Source organism: Poecilia reticulata, chromosome 3, assembly GCF_904066995.2.
Source record: "Poecilia reticulata chromosome 3, P_reticulata-male-v2, whole genome shotgun sequence".
Taxonomy (NCBI): Eukaryota; Metazoa; Chordata; class Actinopteri; order Cyprinodontiformes; family Poeciliidae; genus Poecilia; species Poecilia reticulata.
In genome coordinates, this window is record NC_088832.1 from 8,795,144 (window position 1) to 8,804,483 (window position 9,340).

Below are 9,340 nucleotides of genomic sequence, written 5' to 3' on the forward strand. Positions count from 1 at the left end.
TGCATTTCTTACATTTGTGTGTTGGCTTGGAACTGCTTGGTCAGCATGAAAAGATCTCCATAGAGACTAAGAAAACACCAAACACACATGGCAACAAGGTTAAATTATTCTCCTCAGGAGGATAAGGACACAGAGCTGCAAGGATACATCAAGGAGTCACATAAGACTTTGGACAAAACTGATCAAGAATAATTTAACGATGACATTTATGAGTGATTGAAACATTTAAAAAAAATAAAATTATTACATGCGGGTTCTGAATTTTGTTTAAAAACAAAACATTCAAAAACCACATACTTTAAGGTGCATTTTATTTAATTAAAGTTTTTGGCCAACATTCTAAAACACAATGTCGTGGAAGACAATTAGAGTCGATGGGAAGATGACTGGAGTTAAATACAGGACAACATAGAAGATTACCTGTTAGACATGTTAAAAAGTTTACCTTTTAGCAAGAAAAAGATCCTAAACATACAGCTAGAGTAAGAAAGGGGGCATTTGGGTTTGGACAAAATTTGGGTTTTGTCCAAACCCAAATTGATTTCAGCCCAGACCCATGACTTCTTTCTCCTTTCTTCCCCTTGATTTCTGTTCTTGTCTTTGGCTTTCTCTGTTTATTATTCATTCAGCGCTTCGCCAAACAGTTAGCATCCTGTTGTTTTATCAGGCGCTCCTCCCAGGCTGGAAACAAATCTTCAGAGTGAACCATGAAAGTTTATCTGTGTGGCATCAATGCTTCATTATCAGAATGACTGCGGGGGAAAAAAATATGACGTTCCTTATCTATTCTTTGCAGACTAAAGTGGTTGTGTTCTGCTGGTGGAGATGTTGGAGCCAGGTGGACTCATACAGGACTATTAGTTTCTGAATGAGGCAAAAGGGAGAAGTAATCTGTTTTTGATGTCAGCGATGTCCCTATTCGTTGTGAGGGGGGAGGTCAAACTAAAAGGCTGAGCAATAAAATGAAATGAATCAAAGAAGAGATAAACATAAAGGACTTCACTTGAGTTATCTATATTGGAGTGTTTTTGTGTAAAGCAGAAACCCTTTCAGGTTCAAAACAGCCAATCATAAGTCAGTTGAGTCTTAATGTATTTAGATGCACCTGTAAGTTCTCCTCATATGTGTCAGGATCATGATGCGTTCAAGAGACCTCGGAAACCTAAACGATAAGCTCCGTCCTTTACTGATTTAACATGGTAGACGCAATTTATTCATAAAACAAGCTTAATAAAATTCCGTATTTTAAGGAACATGTAACACAATACGAGCTGTTACGGTATTGAAAACACCACAAATTGGTTTAAAAAAAAGAGAACCAGTTTCTTCCGCTAAACCGGCGCCTCAGTCTGTGCGTTCAGCACCATGGACAGGGTTCCGAACAGCGATTGGGTCAACAATTCAACGTCAAGGATTAAAGTAATCCCACCATTGGACAAAATCAAAGTGACAGCAGAGCTCTGCGCGGTGATTGGTGGAGGATTAGAATAGCTATACATTATTGCGGCTGTCATACAGTGCAGAAGAAAGTACTGTTATCTCCCAACAGCGAGGCCTTGGGCGGCAGTGGATTGGTATTCGCAGCGTGTTCGGGACACAGGTGAACTCACGGTATGTGCGTGTGTGTGAGTGTGTGTCTGTGAGCATATCAGACCGAGGAACCGCTGCTCTCTGAGGTAAGCAGATTAAGTTTCCCGTTGAATCTGTAATTCCTGGCAGCGACAGCCAGCTCCCACATTTCCACCATTCGCAGCACGCAATAGCGCGTCTCATCCGCTTCCAGGTTGCGCGAGGCTGTCACCGGCCTGCGTGTGCGTGTGTGTGTGTGTGGGGTGTGTGCGTGTGCGTGGTTGTGTGTTTCTGCACGCATGATGAAAGCGGAAAGATTGAGTCGTTCACATCTTAGCAGATATTCCATCTTCCCGCAGACGCCTGGACGGCAACCATGAGCTGTTCCATCCACTGTTAACTTCCTTTAAAAAAAAAACTGTTAAGTGCAGCAGCTGTACGATTCACCACATTAAGTATTAAATCATCTGAAAGTTTTCCCGAAGTTCCCAGTTAAACCAACCTGAAGTTTCCTCTTGTTTGATAGGGCTGAAGGGCCTGGCGGAAGATTAAATCTTAAAGCAAACCACTACCGTGTGTCCTCATGGCTGGTCAGTGTAAATTGACATTCACAAAACATAAATAAATTCGAGTATGTGTCTAACCATTGTTTAATTATTTACAGATACGGAGCCCAATTTCCCTCCTCTGCCCGGGTTTGTTCCTCTGAAGCCCTGCTTCTATCAAAACTTCGAGGAGATCCCTGAGCAGCACCGCAGCATGTGCAAGAAAATGTACAACCTGTGGATCTGTGAGTATAATCACACTTGGTGCTGGATTCACTGGCGTTTTACTGACCTATAGCGCTTTGCGAACTTAATAACGGTCCAATAACTTGTTCACATTTTTCTCATTATGCACATGCAAACTTTTCTGTGTTTAAATTGAATTTTATGTGATTGAATAACACAAAACTGTATAATTTTGAAGTGGAAGATTAATGAAAAATGTTTTTTTTTTCTTCTATTTACAAATAGAAATCTGAAAGATGTGGCAAGTATTAAAGTCGTAGGCTTCTGAAAATATGTGCTTGCTGTACTTTTGTTTGTATGTTTAAAATGTTTTATTCCAAAACCATGTATCCTTTTACTTTGATTGCACAATTATGCCCTGCTTTGTGTTGCCACAGGAAATCCCTATGAAATATGACAGTGTAGTTGTAACAAAATAAGAAAAATTCAAAGGCTACAACATTTTTTGCAAGACCCTTCGTACGACTTGCGCTGCAAACTGACTCTACAAGTCATATTTTTTTTTCTTTCTTTCTGCAGGTTACTTTTTTCAAATAAATGCTAAACAGAAGGTATTTCATTTGTAATAGAAGCCATTCACTTTTTTTCATGTGATATGAAACAGTAATGTGCATGTTTACCGTTTCCACGCTGTTGTTTTTTTTTAAGTTTCCACATTTGTTTTTATATTTTCACAGAAAATCTCAAACCAAAGTGACTTTGTGCATGGAGTTTTTTTTTTATATTAATGTTATTTAATTTGTCTTGTGTGTAAGTAGTGCATTATTTTTTCCCCCCTAAAATCCTAAAACACTTAAGTTTCTAATCAATGCAATTCCTAAACTGTTTGTCCATCCTTCATGGAATAAAAGCATCACATACTGATTATAAAAAAAGTCTAAAACCAAATGAGATTTTTACATTAGCGCAGGTTACCTTCCTATGAATTTTATTTTCATTTTTCAAAACTCTTCTCTGCATGTGCATGGAGTCAATATAAGCTATTTTATTCATGTTTCGCACCAAAAACCCGAAATGTCTCTGTGGCTCCTTTGCAGTGAACAGTGCCACCCTCGCGGTAAATTTCATCGGTTGCTTTGCTTGGATGTTTGGCGGCGGCGGAGTGACCAACTTTGGGTTGTCCCTCATCTGGCTCCTGATGTTCACCCCTTGCTCCTACGTGTGTTGGTTTAGGCCCATTTACAAGGCATTCAAGTAAGTCCAGAATTTAAAACATGCAGCTTTCATGCAATGTTCTTACTGGGTCTGATGATGAAATTGTTGTAAATCTGAAGAATTATTATAAAAGTAAATCATTCTGAATGCGACAGTGTCCTGTGTGGTTTTATATTCCGGTGCCGAAATCAAGTATCTGTAAATTACAATGGACATTTCCTTCCAAACATACACATGTGACATCTAAGTGTGCTGTTGTTCACTATTTGCCAATAAGTGACACGTCCTCATCTTTGATGGCAGCTCATTTTAATAAACCTCAGCTTGAATTTATGTTAAATGTGTACATAATCGCAAGAGGAAGTTTAAGTTAGTTGAAAAAGGTGCTTTCAATCGATCGAGAACGTGGATCCGCAGGCCCCTTTGCTGGAATTGACATCTCTGATCCATAAAAACACTAAAACAAATTCAACTTTTATGGAACAAAAAAAATGTCACATAAAGTATGTAGAAAAAGTTTGAATACATCCTATGTTAAGATGTGCACCAGCATCTCTAAGTCATGTTGAGGAGAAGCAATATTTTTTTTTATTTATATATTTCTTTTTTGTTTACCAGGATGTGACTGAGTCCTTAATTCAAAATCCAAGACATTCTGTTGTCACTTAATGTGAAAATAGTGCGGCAGAGAATGCCGATTCTTGTAGACATGCTCCAAAAATAGAAAAGCAAGAGAACGCACCGGTTAACAAAAGTAGATCTTCACAAGGCAGGAAAAGGCTACCAGAAAATGTGTTATTCAAAACCTGCCCATGTGTAGAGCCACATTAAATACAGCTGTGATTGATTAGTTTATCCATCTAACAAAAACCCTGAAGAATAAGGAAAGGGATGTAAAACTAATTCTTCAAACATCATTGATATAAAACTTCAAGAAAGTTTTGAGTGTGAGATAATGCCACTGCGTTAAAAGATCAATTAATTTTAAGGGTTTTACACACACACGTCTCACCAAGACTGTCAACATTCTTGGGCAATGTTTAAGATTTATATCAACTAGGAAGTAAGAGAAAATAAAACCTGAAAAAATGTATGGTAAAAAAAAAAAGTGTTTTTTGTATTTTTGTTAGGACAGACAGCTCCTTCAACTTCATGCTGTTCTTCTTTGTGTTCATGGCCCAAGTTGGAATCAGCATCATCCAGAGCATCGGCATCCCAGGATGGGGAGTATGGTAGGAGTTAGAGAGAGGATCTACACACGTCTCGTTCAAAATGAGATTTTTTTAAAACCTTCTTGTCCATCTGCTGTTGAACTAATTTGAAGTTGTTCCACCCATTTGAACTCTGTGTGATTAGGACCTAAATCTCTAAATGTTCACCCCCCCCCCCCCCCCGCCCCCAATTTTTAAGACCACCTCGCCTTAGAGTTGCTGTGAGAAAGGATTTTAAAATTTTGCAGAAAAAAATATTTAAAGAAAACTGAACTTAGCTCCAGTACCACTGTTACCATCAGAAAATGGTCAAATATAAACACAAGTGAAGTTAATGTAAATAAAGCTAATGTGCTGCTGGCAGATAGTGAAAGAACAAAACAGAATTGCTAAATTAAAAAAACACACACAAAAAAACATAATAATAAACACGTATTTACAATGAATGAAGAATTCACACCCCTTTAAAAGTAACATGTCACATTACAACCACAAAATTCAACGTATTTCATTGGGATTATTTGCACTGCACCAACAAAATATGTGAAATGTGTGTGTGCATTTGTATTTAACCAATTTGAGTCAATGCTCTATAGAAGTACAATTTCTTGCAGTCATAGCTGCGAAACATTTGCGGTATTTTTCTCTAACGTTTTTTTTTCTTGTTGTTCATAGAAAAATGACTTAGAGCATCAATTTTCAAGTTTTCCCCAGACAGATGCTTAATTGTATTCAGGTCTGGACTTTAAATTTGAATGTATGAACATACTTTGATCTAAACTGTCAATAGATTTGGTTTTATGTCTAGTGTTGTCATCCTGCTGGCAGGTGAACCATTTCAAACCTGGCGCAGTCTCACAGAGACTATACGTCTGATCAACAGATTCTATTTTGTCTTGTGGTTGATGAGACAAAATCTGAAAAGGGGATGGATGCCTTGAGAAGTACAATATTACAAAGACAGTTTCCAAGAAACTGAATTCCAACATGAAAAGCAACTAAAGTCGCATTTCTTAATCCAAATGTGTCATTTGCTAAAATGTTTTATAAATTAGCTATGTGCATAAAATGTTAAACTTCATTTTGTACATATTTAGAATGACAGAGAAGTAAAAAGTCTTGACATTTTTTAAAGAATATAGAACAAAACATATAAAATCCCAAAAGGTTGAAGGTCACTTCTTTGGTCGTTGTCATATTTTATGCTGAAGGAGACTCGCAGTGCCACCCGAATTAGAAATACAGTTTTTTTTTTCTTCCTCTCATTGCTTCTCATAAAGATTACAATGTCAAACTTTCAGATATTGGCTTGCTATAACTTTAATGTTAGTCCTCATATTATACTTTGAGAGACCACTAAAGTAATCCTGTAAATGTCACCTGACTCAGGCTGATGATCAGAAATTAATGTTATGACAGCCTCTATAAAGTTAGTAAATGTCACCATGTGCATCGGAACGTTCTCATACATAAAACCTTAACTTTTTATATCTCAATACTTAAATCTATGAATATTACACCACTTAGCAGCCAGATGTTCAGCTCTGCAAGGTGGAGGAGCACCACAGAGTCCAATAAAAGACACTTTATGTTCCCTTTTTTTTGTAATATTTAAATAATTAAATAACATTTTCTAACACTCATATCCTTTTGTTTTACAGCGGCTGGTTAGCCACCATCTCCTTCTTCAGCTATAACATTTTCATTGCTTTGGTCATGCTCATCCCGACAATCATGTTCACGGCTGTGGCCTCGCTGTCCTTCATTGCGCTCACCAAGGTAAAAGGTTTCACAGGTTCATTGCTTTGTAGAGCCACATAAGATGATACATAAAGAAGCCGAATAATGTATGCACTCACATGTATGAACCCCCCGGAGTCAATACCATCTAGAATCACTTTTTTTTTGTGTGCAGTTTTTAGTGGTATAACTTTACCATCTTGAGAGTGATTTCTTTAGGTATTCTCTTTTTGCAAAGATGCCAGAAGGAAAAATCTGGTTCAAGGTTTTGCGGAACATTTTGCTAACAGTTCTAAGTTGTTTGGGGTATTTCTATTTGTTTTGCATATCTGGTAGCTGGCCTTCCCCCCTCCAACCGTCTTCAAATTGCTCAAGCTTTGTCAGATCGGATCCGTCCTAAAGTTCAGTTTTGATAACATCTGACCAGAGCACCCTCTTCCACATGTTTGATGTGAAAGCCTTGTGGCAAACTTATTTTATAACTGATCATAACGTCATATTTATTTAATTTATTTACTCATTTATTTGTGCCGTCTTCAATAGTTGCTCATTTTATTATTATTCTTATTTCATTGCTCTTTCTTGCACAGGAACAAAATAATTCTAATTCCAAGCCACTGCAGGAAACGCTCCCATCATGCACGACGCTTTGCTGTAGTCACAAGTCAAATTTTAACGTCTTCTAGTGAGAGCGCCTTCAATTATTCACTTTCTGTCTCTCTACTGTGGCTGTGTGGGTAGAGTAGTTGTCTTGCGATCGGTAGGTTGTAGGTTTGATTCCAGCTTCCTCCTGCCATGTGTTGATGTGTCCGTGGGCAAAGCGCTTAACCCCAAATTCCCACTGATCTGCATATCGGTGTGTGTGAATGTGACTCTAATGTATAGTGCTTTGAGTGGTCAAAAATGATTGGAAAAAGCACTATATAAGTTCAGTCCATTTACTTGGTGTGGCCAAATGAAAACAGGACTAATTTTGGATTTCTTCTTGCTTCACTAACAGTTTTTTAGCCGACAAATCCTCCCATCCGAGCTGCCGCTTGTTCACAGTTACCAAGGCCTTCCTAAGCGGATGGTCATGTGTTAGTACGTTAGGAATGGTGTCATATCGTTATAATTTTCTAAAGGGTTGAACAATGCTTTGTGAGCAGTCCAAAGCTTGGGATAATATTTTGTAATTGAACTCTGCTTTAAATTTTGACACATTATCCCTCACCGTGTTGCGCTGCTTGGTGATGCTGTTTGCTTGCTAAGGTTATCTTAAAAAGAAGCTATTTTTCATAAGAAGCCGTATCATTATTAATTCATAACTTCATCTTGCGCCCAGATCCATAATTTCTATCGCGGCACTGGGGCGAGCATGTCCAAAGCTCAGGAGGAGTGGGCTACGGGAGCCTGGAAGAACCCCCACGTCCAGGCAGCGGCCCAGCAGGCTGCCATGGGGGCAGCTGCCGGAGCCATGCAGGATCAGTTCTCCAGCCCACAGTACAGCGACAACCAGATGTAGCGCCGCCAGGGCAGGAGACGGCAGCGATTTAATGCCAAAATGTCACTTCAGAACATCAAAACCATTTTACATCGAAAACAGAGTGGAGGAGCAGAAAAAAAGAGCAGTGAACATCTGTTGGTAGCTGGTTTCTTCATAAAAGGGCATTTGTATTCTTTGAAGTATTTTTAGATTTAATTTTCATAAAAATGTGTGCGTTTTTTCAATATGAAGAGAAAATAGGTTTAAGTACTGAAAGTGTTGTGATGAGATCAGAGCCGTGTGCTGATTTAAAAACCTTTAGCAATAGAGATTTAGCCTATATGAACAAAAATAAAAGTGAATGTACTGCATATGGAACGTATTTTCATATAAATATGTAAGAATCATGTATCCATGATTTATAGTCTTTATAGTATCTATAGTATTTATAGAGATATTTTTAGTTTTTGTTATATTTGGAATTAACATGTTTTTTTGTTAACATGTTTTGATGGGTGTCACTCTCAAAAACCTCAAACTTGTAGAACATTTACATGACCTTTAACAATAAAGTTGTTTGGAAATGCAAATGGATGTATTATAATTAAAACATTTTATTAATGCATCACTTTCAGTGGATTTTGTCACTGACAATCCGAACCTTGAGTTTTATTTTTGCCATCTTTGTTTGGAACCAGACGATTTCTGTTTTATTTCTCATCCCAAAAACATGACTTTCATATCTCATGCTTAAATAAGCCTCATTATTCTGATAAGCAAGCAGGAAACTACAGTTTCAGTTGAATGTTTATATGCATTCATAATTGGCATGAATGTCATTAATTTTGACTTTTACTAAGCTATTTAAACAGCTGCTTTTCCAGGATGGAATAATTGCATAAGACATACATTTTATTTAAGAAAATGGATAAAAGAGTCGAAATAAGAGACTACAGCATATGTGCACACCCCCACTGTATAATCTCACTTAGCATGACCACACTCCTGAAGCAAACAGAAATGGTAGGATTTATTTTGACAGCTAGGTTTGCTGGATTTGAATCAAAGTCAACAACATGGGATCAGGAACATCCAGAAGCTTAATATTAGCCTTTTATTGATCTTAAAATCAGTATAAATCATGTGTGTTGGTCCCAATAGAGTGAGATTACAAAATGTAGAGGTAGTCCTCATTATTCATTACATCATCAACATTTGTGCAAAAATACCTACTCTAGATAAAAGAAGAAAAAAAAAAGCTCACAGCTGGTATGGTTGTCCTGAGGTGAATTCAGCACCTTGACGACTTCATAAATACTTCCTTTCTTATTTGGTCAAAAAAAGTTTTCTTTTCCATGTGGTTTCACCCAAGCTTAAAGTTTTCCTTTTCATTACAAGAAATAGTTTTT

At 37.5% G+C, this 9,340-nt stretch overlaps 1 protein-coding gene across 3 annotated transcripts; it reads left to right on the forward strand.

Moving 5' to 3' along the window:
* The first annotated feature begins 1,391 nt into the window (after positions 1–1,391).
* Positions 1,392–8,554, forward strand: LOC103462158 (secretory carrier-associated membrane protein 5-like). 3 transcript variants are annotated; one of them, XM_008404756.3, is made up of 7 exons: positions 1,392–1,600; positions 2,096–2,159; positions 2,234–2,359; positions 3,398–3,554; positions 4,646–4,747; positions 6,388–6,505; positions 7,791–8,554. In XM_008404756.3, exons 2-7 carry the CDS (start codon positions 2,153–2,155, stop codon positions 7,968–7,970), a joined length of 690 nt encoding a protein of 229 aa, XP_008402978.1. In that variant the 5' UTR covers positions 1,392–1,600; positions 2,096–2,152; the 3' UTR covers positions 7,971–8,554. The 3 variants fall into 3 exon arrangements, with proteins under 3 accessions (XP_008402978.1, XP_008402975.1, XP_008402976.1); XM_008404753.3 differs by having other exon boundaries at positions 1,394–1,611; XM_008404754.3 differs by having other exon boundaries at positions 1,600–1,676.
* Positions 8,555–9,340: the final 786 nt, after the last annotated feature.